Source organism: Trachypithecus francoisi, unplaced genomic scaffold (assembly GCF_009764315.1).
Source record: "Trachypithecus francoisi isolate TF-2019V2 unplaced genomic scaffold, Tfra_2.0 Lachesis_group6, whole genome shotgun sequence".
In the NCBI taxonomy this organism is placed as follows: Eukaryota; Metazoa; Chordata; class Mammalia; order Primates; family Cercopithecidae; genus Trachypithecus; species Trachypithecus francoisi.
In genome coordinates this window covers 45425305-45442650 of record NW_022681471.1, presented here as the reverse complement: position 1 = coordinate 45442650, position 17346 = coordinate 45425305, and the positions used below count along the sequence as shown (strand labels likewise).

General features: G+C 34.8%; 1 protein-coding gene across 7 annotated transcripts in view; it reads right to left on the bottom strand.

Moving 5' to 3' along the window:
• RBM41 (RNA binding motif protein 41) overlaps window positions 1-17346 on the bottom strand; it is a 55778-nt gene that overhangs the window by 14850 nt on the left and 23582 nt on the right. For all 7 annotated transcript variants that reach the window (XR_004435022.1, XR_004435023.1, XM_033202135.1 and 4 more), the window contains one exon: window positions 11912-12315. Coding sequence is in view for 5 of the 7 variants with exons in the window: in XM_033202135.1 (XP_033058026.1) it covers window positions 11912-12315 (404 nt within the window). In the remaining 2 variants the exon portion in view is untranslated. The remainder of the gene's footprint in view (window positions 1-11911; window positions 12316-17346) is intronic.

Genomic DNA, 17346 nt, shown 5'->3' with positions numbered 1-17346 from the left:
GGCCACAGTGCCAGACTCTGTCTCAAATAAATAAATAAAATAAATACAATGGAATATTATTTAGCCTTAAAAAAGTAGGAAGTCCTATATGTCATTATGCTATAACACGAATGAAACTCGAGGACTATAGGCTAAGTGAAATAAGCCACTCACAGGACAAATATTGCATGATTCCACTTACTGAAGTATCTAAAGTAGTAAAATAGAAAGCAGAATGGTAGTCACCAGGGCTGGGGGAAGGAGGAAATGGCGAGTTGCTGTTCAATAGGTATAAAGTTTCAGTAATGCAAGATAAAAAGTTCTACAGGTTTGCTGTACAACATTGTGCTTATTGTTGACAACATTGTATTGCACACTTAAAAATTTGTTAAGAGGATAGATCTTGTGTTTTTAAAACACAATTAAAAAAAATGGAGGAGGAAAAAAACCCTCATATATTACGTAGCATTAGTTATATCCTTTATAGCTTAAAGGAATTATGGAAGAATTCAGACAGGAGCAGCAAAAGCAAAGAGCAAGCAATATACCTCTCTTAAATGACTTAAGTACTGAAAAGTATAAATAAATATATTAAATATTGTTAACATGCAGTAGAATCTTTAAGTCTCAAAATCTTTAAAACCTGGATATTAACATATTTAGCATTTATATATGCTCGTATCTTAAAGGCAAGGGCATAGAATAACTGACTTGCCTATGCTCTCAAATACTAACCATGTAAATACCAAATTAAATAACCATAGAAAGGGGTATGTGAAAACAAACTTCAAGTTTCTCATCCATTAGGAAAGACCCATACTAAGACTGTTCCCTTTGATATGAATTTTTTTTTTTTTTTTAGACGGAGTTTCACTCTTGTTGCCCAAGCTGGAGTGCAATGGTGTGATCTCGGTTCACTGCAACCTCCACCTCCCAGGTTCAAGCGATTCTCCTGCCTCAGTCTCCCCAGTAGCTGGGATAACAGGTGTGCGCCACCACACTCAGCCAATTTTTTGTATTTTTAGTAGAAATGGGGTTACACCATGTTAGCCAGGCTGGTCTTGAATTCCTGACCTCAGGTGATCCGCCTGCCTCGGGCTCCCAAAGTGCTGGGATTACAGGCATGAGCCACCACACCTGGCCAATATGAATATGTTTTAAAAAATAAAGAGGACTTCTGGTTGAGGTGGCTCTGTCAGTTCTTGCTGGGATGCATCCCCTCTGCATACATACACACATAAGTATGTATGAATGTATCCACAACATACTTAACACACACACACCCACACACACATACGCACACAGATACAGCTAGGTTCAAAAACAAGATAAAGCTGTGAAAAAGAAAAACAGAGCCTCCAAGTGATAATAGAGCATAAAGCTCTTCCTGGTATCCCTATGCAATACATGGTATTATTTTACATGTTTTCACCTTTATATAATATAGTCCTTTATATAAACAATATGCATTCTTCTACAGCTACATTTTTAAAAACTTTAAAAATGGATTTTAAGTTTAGAACAGTTTTGGATTTATAGAAAAACTGAGAATACAGAGAACTCCCATCTACCCCATGGTTTTCCCTGTTATTAATATTTTACATTAATATGCTCATTAATTGTTACAATTAATGAACCAGTATTGACATATTATTATTAACTAAAGTCCATAGTTTAGATTTCCTTAGTTTCTACCTAATGTCCTTTTTCTGTTCCAGGATCTAGGTTACATTACATTTAGACCGGGGTTATGGATTATTGGGAACAAAACCACCCAGGAGAAGTACAGTTTTGATCACATAATATTAAACATACATACAATCAATATGATTCATCAATATGATTAACAACTATTGATGTTGGCCTTAATCACCTGGCTTAGGTAGTGTTGTCAGGTTTCTTCTTGCAAAGTTACTCTTTTTTCCTGCTTTCCCTTCCTGTACTCTTTTGGAAAGAAGTCATTATGAGCAGCTCAAAACTAAGGAATGGGGAGTTATGCTCTCCATCCTTGAGGTAGAGTATCTACATAAATTGTATGAAATTCTTTTTCATGGGAGGTATATATTTCTTTTCCTCTATATATTTGTTTACTCAATCACTTATTTATATCACCTGGACTCATGGATGTTTATTCTATACACTGGATTATCTAACATTATTTTAGTTTATTGCACAAATTGTTCCAGCTTTAGTCATTGGAAGCTCTTTCATTTGGCTCCTGTATTCCTTTGCAATACCAATGTCAAAAAACAACATAAAATCACGTCAAAGAACAATAAAATAATTATTTTAAGATAATGATTTATTTTATTTTAGTTTGTTGCACAAATTGTTCTGGCTTTAGTCATTGGAAGCTCTTTCATTTGGCTCCTGTATTCCTTTCAAATACCCTTAATGTCAAAAAACAACATAAAATCATCATGTCAAAGAACAATAAAATAATGATTTTATACTGTTGTTCTTTTTAGCACTTCCTTACTTTCTGGCACTACAAGATGCACAAGGCTCATCTTGTATATTTCCTGCCCCAGTATTAGAAGCAGTCATTTCTCTAAGGAGCCTTGGTTCATTTTATTAGAGAATGGTATTAGAAACACAAGATAAGGATGCCATGCAAGCTCATTGCTACTGGTGTGTCATTTGTGTCCTTTCAGCTTACAGAACAAAAAATATGTACTTATACTATCCATGTATATATAAACACATAGAAATATTTCTATATGTAACCACTTATATCTATATTAAGTTAAACATGAGTTCATCCTGATGTCTCCAACTGTAAACCACTATCACATGGATCATTTCAGCATCCTCCCTTTACTTATCTGTAGATTGCAACAGTGAGAAACCTGGCTCCCATCATCTGCCATCCATTTACTTAATTGCTCCATTCCATTATGCATGTATAACAGTATCAGAATTGTTACTCCCTAAGTAACCAGTACCCAGGGACATAACCTTATCAACAAGGATACCATGCTTATGTGAAGTTCCATTTGCTTTTAGTCTTTCAGACTCCACGTATTTCCAAAGATGCTTAGTTCAGCGTCTTTTCCCCTTTCCCTTCAACGAGGTTGTTTTACATATTTGTAATACAGTTTGACTCTCTTCTTGCTGTCTGCATTCTTTCCTAGGGTCCCTCGACCTCCTAAACGAGTTTTTAATATTTGTATACATTAGGTGTAACTCTCTGTGCTATGTAGTTTAGTGGGTTTTGACAAATGCATGTCTTGCCTCTACAACTCCAGTATTATACAGAATAATTTTACTGCCCTAAAGATTCCCTGTGTTTCATCTATTCCTCCCTTCTCCATTCCCCTCAAACCCTTGGCAGCCATTTATCATCTTACTGTCTAGTTTTCCCTCTTCCAGAATGTCATATAATGTAATCATACAATATGCAGTCTTTCCATACTAGCTTCTTTCAGCTATTAAGATTAATATTCATATTAATCTAAAGTTCCTCTATGTCTTTTTGTGGCTGGACCGTGAATTTCTTTTTATTGCTGAATTATATTCCATTGTATAGATCTGCCACAGGTGAATGTATCCATTAACCTATTGGAGGACATCTTGACTGCTTCCAGTTTTTGGCAATTATGAATAAAGCTACTATGAACATTCACATGGCAGTTTTTGTTGAACACAGGCTTTTCAAATCAACTGGGTAAATAAGTAGGAATGCAGGAGTTGGACTGTGTGGTAAAATAATGTTCAGCTTTGTAAGAAGTGGCCAACCTGTCTTCCAAAGAGGTTGTATTCCCACTAGCAATGAATAAAAGTCCCAGACTTCATGACTATGAAATATACCCATAAAAAACAAACAAACAAACAAACAACAACAACAAAAAAAAACACTGCAGCTGGGCACGGTAGCTCATGCCTGTAATTCCAGCACTATGGGAGGCCGAGGCGGGCAAATCACTTGAGGTCAGGAGTTCGAGACCAGCCTGGCCAATATGGTGAAACCTTATCTCTACTAAAAATACAAAATTAGCTGGGCGTGGTGGCTTGCACCTGTAGTCCCAGCTACTAGGGAAGCTGAAGCAGGAGAATTGCTTGAACCCAGGAGGCGGAGGTTGCAGTGAGCTGAGATTGCACCACTGCACTCCAGTCTGGGTAACAGAGAGAGAGACTCTGCCTCAAAACACAAAACAAAACAAAACTGCACTTGTATCTTCTACATCTATAATTTTTTAAAAAGTTCCTTTTGCTCTGCATCCTGAACAGAGTTTGGTATTGTCAGTTTTATTGGGGACTTTAGCCGTTCTAGTAGGTGTGTAGCAGCATTTCTTATTTTTCAGTTCTCTGATGACAAAGATGAGCTTCTTTTCGCATGCTTATTTGCTATGTATGTATCTTCTGTGGTGAGGAGTTTGTTCTTATTTTTACCCATTTTTTAAGTTGAGTTGTTTTAATACTGTTGAATTTTGGGAATTCTTTGTATATTCTGGATACAAGTTTTTTATTAGATGTGAGTTTTGCAAATATGTTTCTAGTCTGTGGCTTGTCTTTTGATTCTCTTAAAAGTGTTTTTCATATAGCAGAAGTTTATAATTTTAATAAAGTCTGGCTTATCAATTGTTTCATAAATTGTACTTTTGGTGATATGTCTGATATATACATCATCAAACACAAGGTCACTTAGATTTTAATCTTTTTCTTCTAGAAGTTTTATAGTATTGTGTTTTATATTTAGGTCTATGACTATTTCAAGTTAATTTTTATGAAGGATGTAAGGTTTGTATCTAGATTCATTTTTTTTTACATGTGGATATTCAGTAGAGTTCTAGCACCATTTGTTGAAAAGACTATTCTTTCTCCACTAAACTGTCCTTGATCCCTTGTCAAATATTAATTTACTATATTTATGTGGGTCTAATTCTTGGGTCTCCATTCTGCTCCATTGATCGGTGTGTCTTTTTTTCCCCCATCAACACCACTCCACACTACTTGATTACAGAAACTCTTGAAGTTGGGTAGTGTCAGTCTTCCAAATTTCTTCTTCTTTTTCAGGGGTGTGTTACATGTTCTGGGTCTTTTGTCTTTTCATATAAACTTAGAATCAGTTCCTAAATATACACAAAATAACATGCTGGGATTTCATTGGGATTGTGTGGAATCTACAAATCAATTTGAGAAGAATTAGTATCTTAACAATATAAAGTCTTTCAATCCAAGAACACAAAATGTCTCAGTGTTTATTTATATCTTAATTTTTCATCAGTTTTACACTTTTGTGCATATAGAACCTGTACATACTTTGTTAAATTTATACCTAAGTATTTCATTCTTTTTTGGTGCTATTGTAAACAGTGTTGTTTTTAATTTCAAATTCCAGTTGTTCATTTCTGGTATAGAGGAAAGCAATTCACTTCTGTGAACAAACCTTGTAACCTCCAGCTATACTAATCTACTAGTTCCAAGAGTTGTTTGTTCTTTGGCTGATTCTTTGGGATTCTCTACACAGACATATATGTTACTTGTGAACAAGAGAGTTTTAGTTTTTCCTTCCCAATCTGTATTCTTTTAATTTCCTTCACTTGTTTTACTGCTGTAGCTGGTACTTCTAGTACGGTGTTGAAAAGAAGTGGGGAAAGGGGACATTTTTGCCTTTTTTCTGATCAAAAGGGAAAGCATCCAGTTTCTATTAAGTGTGATGTTAGCTGTGGGGTGTTGTAGATATTCTTTATCAAGTTGAGGATGTTATACTCTATTCCGAATTTGCTGAGTTTTTATCATGAATCGATGTTCAGATATTTCAAATGTTTTTCTATATCAATTGAAGTGATCATATGATTTTTCTTCTTTAGTCTATTGATGTGGTAGATTGAATTTCAAATGTTGAACCTATGGTGGATATCTGGAATAAATCATACTTGATTATAGTGCGCAATTATTTTTATACATTATTGAATTTGATTACCTAACATTTTGATTTCTCAATCAATATTTCAATCAAATGTTTTGATTTTCCTAACATATAGGATTTTTTCTTTTATACACATGAGGGATACTGTCTGTAGTTTTTTTTTTTTTCATTGTAATGTCTTTATCTGGTTTTGGTACTCAGCTAAGGCTGGTCTCATGAGTTAAGAAGTGTTCCCTCTGCTTTTGTTTTCTGAAAAAAGATTGTAAAAAATGAGTATTATTTTATATGCTTCCATTTTCACCCTTCTCTTAGCCATATCAATTGTACTTCTTTATATAATTTTTTTTTAGTAATTGCCTTAAGAGTTTGCAATATACATTTACAACTGATCTAAGTCCACTCTCAAATAAAACTATACCACTTCATGGATAGTGCAAATACCTTATAACAAAGACAATTTGTATTTTTATATACACACTAATTCCTGCAACCTATCCCTTATAATATCACTGTTAGTCATTTCACTTATCCGTATACTATAATTATCCAACACATTCCTATTATTACTTTGAAAGGTTTTATTCTGGATTGTTTTAAAATCAGAAAATAAAAGATTTTATTTTACCTTAATATATTCTCTTATGCTCTTTCTTTATGCAGATCTGAGTTTCTGACCTATATAATTTTGCTTATAGAGAACTTTTTTTCAAAAGCATTTTTTTTTTTCCTACAAGGTGGGATTTACTGATAAAAAATTCCCTCAGTTTTGTTTGTCTGAGAAGTCTTTATTATTTTTCCTTCACTTTTGAAGGATTTTTTTTTTTTGCTGGATAAATAATTCTAGGTGGGTGTTTTCTTTTTACTTTTGACACAAATATTTCGCTGTACTCTCTTGCTTGCACAGTTGCTGATGAGAAATGTAATTCTTATCTTTGTTTTTATATAGGTAAAGTGTTTATTTTCTCTGTTTTTAAAATCTTTTCTTTGTCTTTCTGTAGTTTGAACATGATATGCTTAGGTGTAGTTTTGGTATTTATCCTGCTTGGTGTTCTTGGAGCTTCCCAGATCTGTAGTTTTTCATCTGCTATTAATTTTGGAAAATTCTCAGCCATTACTACTTCAAATATTTCTTCTCCTTTTTCTCTTCTCCTTTTGGTACTCCAGTAACATGTATGTTATACTCTGAAATTGTCCCATAGTTCTTGGATATTCTGTTCCTTTTTTTCAATCTTTTTTTTTCTTTGTATTTCAGCATAGGAAGTTTTTATTGCCATGTCTTCAACCTTACTGATTCCTTCCTTGGCTGTTTCCAACTTACTGATGAGCCTATCAAAGGCATTCTTCATTTGTTACAGTGTTTTTGATTTCTAGCATCTCCTTTTGATTCTTTCTTAGAGTTTCTCTCTGTTTACATTAGCCATCTGGTCTTGCATGTTATCTACTTTTATTCATGGCCTACTTAGTATATTAATTGTGGTTATTTTAAATTCCACATCTGATAATTCCAAAACCTGTGTCATATCTGAATTTGATTCTCATGCTTGTTTTGTCTTTTCAGACTGTTTTTTTTTTTTTTCTTAGCATACGTTATAATTTCTTTTGTTGAAAACTGGACATGATCTATCAAGTAATACGAACTGATCCAAAGAGGCCATCAGTATAAGGTTTTATGTTAATCTGGCCAGGAGTTGGGCTGTGCTTAATGTTTGCTGTAGCTGTAGGTGTCAGAAGTTTCTGTTTCTTCTAGTGTCTTTTTGTCTCCCTTGTTTCCTTTAGATTTACAACAAAACAAAACAAAACAAAAACACCTCTTTAAATAGAGTCTGATCCTTGCAGGTCTTTCAGCTATAACCCACGGTTATTATACTGAAGCCCTGTTGATGTAGTAGCAAGGTGCGGAAGGGGAGGCATTCTCTAATCCTATGATAAAGTCTCAATCTTTTAGTGTGCCTGTGTCTCCAGCCTGTAACCTTCAAAAGCATTTAACAGCTTTTTTTCTCTCTTAGATGAGACAGGAAGGCTAGAAGAGCCTGCAGTTGGATAAGGCTTTGGTAAAGTTGTTTTCCTTGCTGGGTGGCCCTTTGCTAAGTAGAAAGTTCTGGATACACTTAAAAATGATAATGTTTCCTCTCTCCATGCCAGAAACAGATAGTTTTTTCTTAGCTCTTTACCTTGAACCTTGTGGGGTTCCTGGAAGCAAACGAAACCTCTAAGACTGTGGGCCCCCAAGAGTTTTGTCATTCCCACACTAATCTACACTCTGACTCCAGCAATTTGTCAAAATTACCACCTAAGTGTTTCTACCAGTTTATGGCTCCAGTGCCTTTTGCTCCTGATAAGCAAATCTGGGATGTGATTTTCTGTAACTGCCTGTTTCTTCAGATTTCAGGATTACAGTTTGCCCTGTGACTTAAATTTTCTGCTGGGTCTAAGAAAAGTTATTAGTTATTGATTTTTAGTTTGTTCAACTGTTTTTCTATCATAAGACAGGAGTGATGACTTCCAAGGACTTCACATGTTGAAGCTGAAACTAGAATTTGCAACTAGCTATTTTTATTCAAAATTATGTTTGTGAGTTTCATCCAAATTGATACCTATAATTCTATTTCATTCATTTTCTCTACTGTGTAGTATTCCATTTTATAAACATACTATGTTTTATCTATACCCCTGCTGATGAACAATGCTACAACAAGCATCATTATAACATCTCCTAATGTGCATGTCTAAGAGTTTCTCTAGGATAGATAATGAAGAATGAGACTGCTGACTTACAGTGTATGAACATCTTTAATTTTACTAGATATTGCCATGATGTTCTTGGAAGTGGCTATATTCATTTATATTCCCCTGGAGGTATATTAGAGTTCTTATTGTTTCTTTCTTTTTCTTCTTTTTTTTTTTCTTTTTTGAGACAGAGTCTCGCTCTGTCACCCAGGCTGGAGTGCTGGAGTGCAGTGGCATGATCTTGGGTCACCGCAACCTCCGCCTCCTGGGTTCAAGAGATTCTCATGCCTCAGCCTCCTGAGCAGCTGCGATTACAAGTGTGTACCATCAAACTCAGCTAATTTTTAGCATTTTTAGTAAAGATGGGTTTCGCCACATTGGCCAGGCTGGTCTCGAACTCCTGACCTCAGGTGATCCATTGGCCTTGGCCTCCCAAAGTGCTGAGATTACAGATTTCTTATTGTTTCATCTGCTCACCAATACTTGGCATTGTCAGGCCTTTAAATATATGCCAGCATTCTAAGTACTAAATGTATATATCATAGTATAGATTATTTTGCATTTTCTTGATTACTAATAAGATTTCTTAAGTTTATTGGCCACTGGTGTTTTTGCCTCTGTGAATTGCTGTTATATCTGCTTTTATAAACACTTTTATTTTTATTGCGTTGATTGTATTTTTCTTACTGATCTGTAGGGATCTCCTTAAAATGATTCAAAAAGCACAAACCATTGAATAAAATACTGATAATCTGATAACATTAAAATGAAAGACTTTTGCTCAACAAAAGACATCAGGAACAAATTTAAAAGGTAAGTCATCCAGTGGGCGAAGATATTTGCTAAACAACAGAAAGGATTCATATGCAGATTTTTGAAATAATACCTATAAATATGAAAAAACAATGATTAAATATTCAGCAAAGGAATGTAACAGGTAACTCACAGAAAGTTCCTGAAAGGCTAATAAATGTTAAGAATACATGCATAACCTCACTGGAAATCAGAAACATGCAAATTAAAACAATGAGATATCTTTTCAAGCTGATAAGGCTGGCAAAATAGTCTAATGCTCCAAAGTTTTGGCAAGAATGTGAAGAGGATCTCTGAAACCTTGTTCCATTAGAAATTGAGATATACATACCCTATATATCACAGCAATTCCACTCCCAGGTATATAACCTAGAACGATGATTCTTAAATTGTTACTCTCAGACCAGCAGGATCAGAATCTCTTGGGAACTTGTTGGAAATGCAAATTCTCAGGCCCCACTCCAGATCTACTGAGTCAAAAATTCTGGGGGTGGAGTCTAGCAATCTATGTTTTAATAAGTCCTCCAAGCAATTCTGATGCACACTAACATTTGAGATACTGTAATAGAATGACACCTTCCCAACACTTTTGATTCAGATCTACAGGAAGAACTGCATTCTTCATTGTGGTCCCACACACATTATCTCACATATACACATATAAAATAAAAGCTTTAAGAAACAGTAATTACCCTAACATACTGTATGGAACACTTTTTGATATTTTCTATTCTATTCCATTTCATTAACAAAACTCCATGGTTGTAACCTACTAATTGTAACGTAAGTTTGAAAAACACTGTCCTAGAAAAAGTCTGGTATATGCGCAACAAGAGATGTACAATAATACTTGTTGCAGAATTAACTGTAACAGCAAAATAACAGAAAGAACAAATCTTCAGGAAAATGGATAAATATAATAAATGATAGTCTATTTCTACAATGGAATACTACATAGTTCCTTGTATCTTTAGAAATAAATTTCAAAAGCATTATGCATATCGAGTCAAAAAGGTTGTAGAATGATAGAGTATGTCATTTATATACTTTTAAAACATATAAAACCGTATGTTATTTGTGAATATATGGCTATGTAGTAAAAATATAAAAATGTGCATAGGAATTACAAATAGCAAATTCAGGATAGTGGTTACATCTGGAAAGGATAAAGGAGAATGGGATTGGTGAGGAATATGTGGAAGTCTTCAGGAATATCTATAATGCTTTTTTTTTTAATTAAGCAAATACGGAAAAATAGGACTTAATAATGATTAATAAAAGTTGGCTGGCTACACAGGTATTTGCTATATTATTCTATATCACTTTTGGTATATTAATATTTCATAACAAAAAGTAAATAAAAATCAAGCTACTCTTGAACTAATAGCATAAATACACCCTGAACTATTAGAAATTCAGTCAGTCAAATAAACTGTTTTAATATCCCTCATCTAGAATGATTTTTTTTTAAATTCAGAGACAGTCAAAAACTAACATTATATTTTTGGTTTTGTTTTTGAAATTAGACACAACAAAGTATATGCTCCAGGGGCTTGTGTTGTCTCTTTGGGTAACACAGTAACGAAGAGTTTTCCATTCCAGATGCAACATACAACATGAATGTGAAATAATGATTTGATCAATAAAATAAGAATTATTTACAACGTTATTAGTTATGCATTGGACAATTTTTTTTTTTTTTTTTTTGAGATGGGGTCTCGGTTTGTTGTCCAGGCTGGAGTGCAGTGGCATGATCTTGGCTCACTGCAATCTCTGCCTCCCAGGTTCAAGCAATTCTCTTGCTTCAGCCTCCTGAGTAGCTGGGATTACAGGCATGCACCACCACGGCCGGCTAATTTTTGTATTTTTAGTAGAGATGGGGTTTCACCATGTTGGTCAGGCTGGTCTTGAACTCCTGACCTTGTGATCCGCCTGCCTCAGCCTCCCAAAGCGCTTGGATTACAGGCATGAGCCACCACGCCCGGCCTTGTTGGACAATTTCTTAAAGCTTATAGGACCTTTTTCACTTTGCTGCTTTGCCAACAGCAATTTAAGTCATATGTCATATGAAAGCCAGGTAGAGCATTCTGAAGAGAAGACTCATGTGGTAGCATATACCCTACTCACAACCAGGCAGTCAATTATTGGCTAATTCCAGAGGCACCATGGTTACCAGCTATGGTGGTCCTATGAACACTATTTGATTATTACATTGTAGGAAATTGGAGGTTACTTTTCCTTCAGTTCGGGGCTTCTAATGGGTATGGACTAGAGTCTTATCAATATTTCTTTAAAACGCTAAGGGTAGTTCAGGACCTTAGCAAAGTACCAAGAACCTGATAGGAAATATGCTACTTATATAGTATGCAGAGAATGAATAGTCAAGGTCAAGGACAAACACAATCACCGTGCCTATATCATGATTCTTTGTATAATCAAAGCTAATTAAAAGTATTACTTTAGGTAGAGGTAAATAAAAGTGAAATCAACCCAGGTTGTTTTACTTGGTTTGGCCTATACCTTGTTTGGTTCCCCTGGATTATATGAAGAAAACATAGGAATTTTTCGGATCTCTTCCTCTGACAAACGATTTCTCTGGATTTCATCTTCTGGGACAAATTCTATTGGCTGCGTCAGCTTCTTAGGCCCAGTCCAACACTGCTCAGGTGAAAAATCAATAACATTTGCCACATGGAGACTGGGGCCTTTACCCTGTGCTGCCTGTTTTCCCTTGTCCTGGAGTAATGATGGGCTCTCAGCTGTGACTCTATCACCCACTGATGTAGCTGAGACCAGTGAGTGGGAAGCAAAGGGTTCACCTCTCATAAGTTGGAACTCTTCAAGACGTTTTTTCATTATCATCTCTTGGTAAAAACTTTCCAGGTTGTTCATGGGATCACCTTTGTTCTTCTTTTGGGGTTCATCTGGATCAAGACAAAGAGATAGGGAAGTTCTACAAAGCCTACCAATACAACCTTTGACAAATTAATAAAAATTAAATCCTGGACCTCAGATAAAGAAACACTGCTGGGGCAGGTCTTTACAACCTGTGACAAATGACAATGGTAAATAGTTATCTTATTACAGTACATTTCAAGCAAAACTATAGGCTAGAACTACAGTGAGGCACGTGAGGCACCTAGGGTCATGCAAATATATGTACCTCTAATTGATAAGGACATTTAAAAAAATATAAGCAACATAGCACTACACTTCAAAAAATTAATAATTCCTTAGTATCATCTAATACCAATGTTATGTTCAAATTGTCCTGATTCCGTCAAAGAATTTTTTTATACTTATTTATTCAATTCAAAATCTAAAATAGCCTTTGGCTGTTATATCTCTTAAGATTCTTTTATTCTAAAACAGTGTCTCATCTCTCCCACCCCTCTATTTCATTTTCTCACTCGTCCATTGATTAAATAAACTACATTTGTTCTATGAACAAATGGATTTGACTAATCATTTTCTGATGGTGCTGTTTAACTTGTTCCTTAATCCCTTCTATTTCTTGGCAGATAATCTATAGCTATGCTACCTAATACAGTAGCCACTAGTCACATGTGTCTATTTAAGTTAATTTTTAAATATCAGTTCCTCAGCTGAACTTAACAATTTAAAGTGTTTGATAGTCACATGTGGCTAGTGGATACCATATTCGACAGAACAGATAAAAACTATTACATCATTTCAGAAAGTTGCATTGGACAGTGCTGATCTAGAGGTTTGATTAGGTTCAGGTTCAATATTTTTAGGAAAGAATCCTTTAAGAATAGAGATATACTTCCTATTGTATCATGTCATAAGGCACATAATGTTTAGTGGTCCCATTTTTAGTGATACTGAAATTGATCAGTGGATTGTGGTGGTAGATGGTATTAGTCTCATCCCTCCATTATTAAATTTTCTCATTCACCTTCCACCTAATGGGTTTTTTACATCCACTGATGACCATTACCTAGTTTATTAATTTATTAAGAGTTGCAAATCGTGGCTTTCCTAATTCTATTATTTCTTTTATGCTTATTATCTGTAATTCTATAATGAACTTACCGTCATCAACTATGTGGTTTCCCTAAATGTAGATCATATGGGAATGGCAGGATAAATGCTTGATTCTTTGCCATTATTTACCAATTATGAGAGTAAGAGTTGACACCTTAGAAATGTCTAATGGAGGCTGGGTGCGGTAGCTTATGCCTGTAATCCCAGCACTTTAGGAGGCTGAGGCAGGCGGATCACAAGGTCAGGAGTTTGAGACCAGCCTGGCCAACATGGTGAAACCCCATCTCTACTAAAAATACAAAAATTAGCTGGGCATGGTGGCGGCACCTGTAGTCCCAGTTACTTGGGAGGCTGAGCAGAATTGCTTGAACCTGGGAAGCAGGGGTTGCAGTGAGCCAAGATCGCGCCATTGCACTCCAGCCTGGGCGACAGAGTGAGACTCTGTCTCAAAAAAAAAAAAAAAAAAAAGAGCAATATCCAGTGGTGAAGAATGGTTATTTTTAGTATAATATGAAATCGTGTATTTTCATATACTTTATTTGGTCAATTAAACATAGTCATTATTCTTTTAGTGGCCAAATTATCCCACTTAGGACCAGTGGGAGCCCCTTCAAATCGGCTCCTGTATTGCTTCCCGGCTTTCTGGCACAGCCAAATATCCTAAGCTCATCTTGCATACCTCCTAACTCAAACCTGGAATATATTTGTAAAGATCCTTGGTTCCTTTTAGTAGGAAGTGGTATTTAGAAACCAAAGTGTGTTGCTGGTGTGAGCAGAAGCAACTTCCAAGTTGTTGTTTCCAGGCCTTTTCAGTGGACAAAAGCTAGGACTTTTTTTTTTTTTTAATGATCCACTAGAATGGTTTTATTATTTTTTTAAATTTTACTTTAAGTTCTGGGAACATGTGCTGAACATGCAGGTGTGTTACATAGGTATACATGTGCCATATCAACCCATTATCTAGGCTTTAAGCCCTGCATGCATTAGGTATTTTTGTCCTAATGCTCTCCCCCCCTTCCCCCTATCCCCCCGACAGATCCCAGTGTGTGATGTTTCCCTGCCTGTGTCCATGTGTTCTCACTGTTCAACTCCCACTTATGAGTGAGAACATGTGGTGTTTGGTTTTCTGTTCCTGTGTTAGTCTGTTGAGCAAAAGGAACATTTTTTTAAGAGAAAAGTAAACCATGAGTTTATATGGTATTTCCAACTCAAATTTAAGATAACAAAATTTTTACTTAAACTCCTTTATTTTAGAGTTTTATCTCCTCTCATCTGCTTAAAATAATATAGCAAAATTATTCATTAGCTCTTCCTACAATATACTTATAGAATTTTAAAATGTCAATAACAATACTATCACCAATAAAACCACTGAATATAGTTTTATGTTTCTTTGCAGTTACTTTTTCCCTTAGAATAGGTAGTACCATTGGAAAGATACAAATGTTTTAAAGTCACTATAAGTAATTGTTTTCTTTTGTTTTCCAATTGTGTGGTTATGCTACTAACTTTATTTATCATTAGGTTCATTTGCTTCAGGTTGTTTTTGAATTTAGGGATTTTTACCTTTTTGATTAAACTTTTAAATGATGTAAAATATTTACATGGATCTAAAGTGAACTGTTATAAAGCACTTTCACAGAAGTCTCACTTCCATCTCTGTCCCTTTATCCCATTCTCTTCCTTCCCCATAAATAATAATTTTTTATTAGGTTTTGGTTTATGGTTCCATTGTTTCTTCTTTGAAAATATAAGCAAATAGGCATGTACACACATACATATAATTCATTAGTTATACCTCCTCCTACATAAAAAGTAACTTACTATAAGCATTGGTTCTACAATTTACATTTGTGCACTTAACAATATCCTGGAGATAGTTCCATATTAATGTGTAGAGCTCTTCTCATTCCTTCTTATAGCTGCACAGTACTCCACTGTGTGGATGTACCATAGTTTATTTAACTATTCCCCTCCTGACACACGTTGGTCTTATATCCAGTCTCATATTGTTAGGAATAATGTCCTGACAAACAGCTTTGTGCATACAGGATTTTGTATTTTTCAAGTATATGTTTGAAATAGATTCCCTGAAGTGAAACTGTTGAGAACAAAGAGTAAATGTGTATGTAATTTTTTCTATGTATTGTTAAATTTCACTCTGTAGGAGTTATACTATTCTATATTTCCACCAGCAGGCATAGGAGTATTATGTAAGTATTTCCTAAGGCACAAAAGCACTATCCATTAAGGAAAGATTGATAAATTCAACTACATTAAAATCAAGAACTTCTGTTCATCAAAATGTCATAAAGAGATGGACCAAAAAAAAAAAAAAAAAAAAACCCACAGGATAGGAAAAGATATTTGCTACACAAAGAATTATCAGAGAACTTAAATCTAAAATACATTAATAACTTCTACAAATCAATAAGAAAAGATGAACAACCATTAGGAAAATGGGCAAAATACTGAAGATGCCTTACAAAAGAGGAAATACACATAGCTAATAAATATATGTAGGCCAGGCATGGTGGCTCATGCCTATAATCCCAGCACTTGGGAGGCTGAGGCAGCAGGAAAGTTCCTTGAGCCCAGGAGTTTGAGACCAGCCTGGGCAACATGGTGATACCCTGTCTCTAAATTAAAAAATAATAATAAAATAAATATATACAAACGTGCTCATTCACATTAGAATTCAGGGAAATGCAAATTAGGAAAGGAACAAGATACTAATAGAAAACAAACATATTGGCAAAAATTAAAAAGAATGCCAACACTACATGTCAGTGAAGTCGCAGAGCAACTGGTACCCTCACATATTGCTGGTGGGAATGTGTACACACAGTGCAAATCAACATGACATCATTTACTAATGTCGAAGATACGCTCAACATACAACCCATCAATTCTACTCCCACGTATATACCTTAGAAAAATGTAGGCATATATGCACCAGGACACGATAATAAGATTTTCAGATCATTGCTATTTATAATTGCCCAGAGTTAGCAAAATACAAATGTTCATCTAAGAGAATTAATTATAAAATTCTGATATGTTTATATGATGAAATACTATTATCCAAAGTCAACAAATTTCAGCTACATATGTCCAAGTGGATGAACTGATTAATACACTAAAAAATAATCAGGGATGCATCAATAAATAACGATTCCTCCCTTTGTAAAGCTAAGTGAATTACATGGCATGTTAGAAGGTAGGAGTGCTATAAAAAAGAAAAAAACAACAAGATAAATTAGAAGAGCTATGGGGTGGCTGTAATTTTTAATGTTGGTCTGGATAGGTCACATTGAGAAGGTGCTATTTGAGTGAAGACCTGAAGAAAGCAAGGGCATCTATCATACTGATATTAGAGTGAGGTCTGAAGGTAGGAGTATGTCTCAAAAAACTAAGAAAGACTGAAATCATATAAAGTATGTTCTGTAACCACAACGGACATACATTAGTGATCCACTACTGTAAGAAATAGGGGAAAACACAAATATCTGGAAATTGAACAACAAACTTCTAAATAACCCATGGGTCAAATAACTCATAAAGGAAATTTAAAAATATTTTGACCTCAATGAAAATGAAAACACAACATATCAAAATTTATGGATGCAGCTAAAACAATGCTGCATCCATATGACAGACACTTATAGCTTTAAATGCCTGTATTGAAAAAGAAGAATGGCTTCAAATTTAAAACCTGAGCTTCCAAGTTAGGAAACTAGAAAAAGAGTCAACTAAACACAAAGCAAGCAGAAGGAATAAAACAATAAAGATTAAGAAATAAATCAATGCAATAGAAAATGGAAAAATAAAGAAAAATCAACAAAACCAAAAGCTGGTTCTTTGAAAAGTTTAACAAATGACAAACCTTTACCTAGGCTGAACAAGGAAGTAAGAGAGAAGACAAAAATGACTAAAATCAATAATTA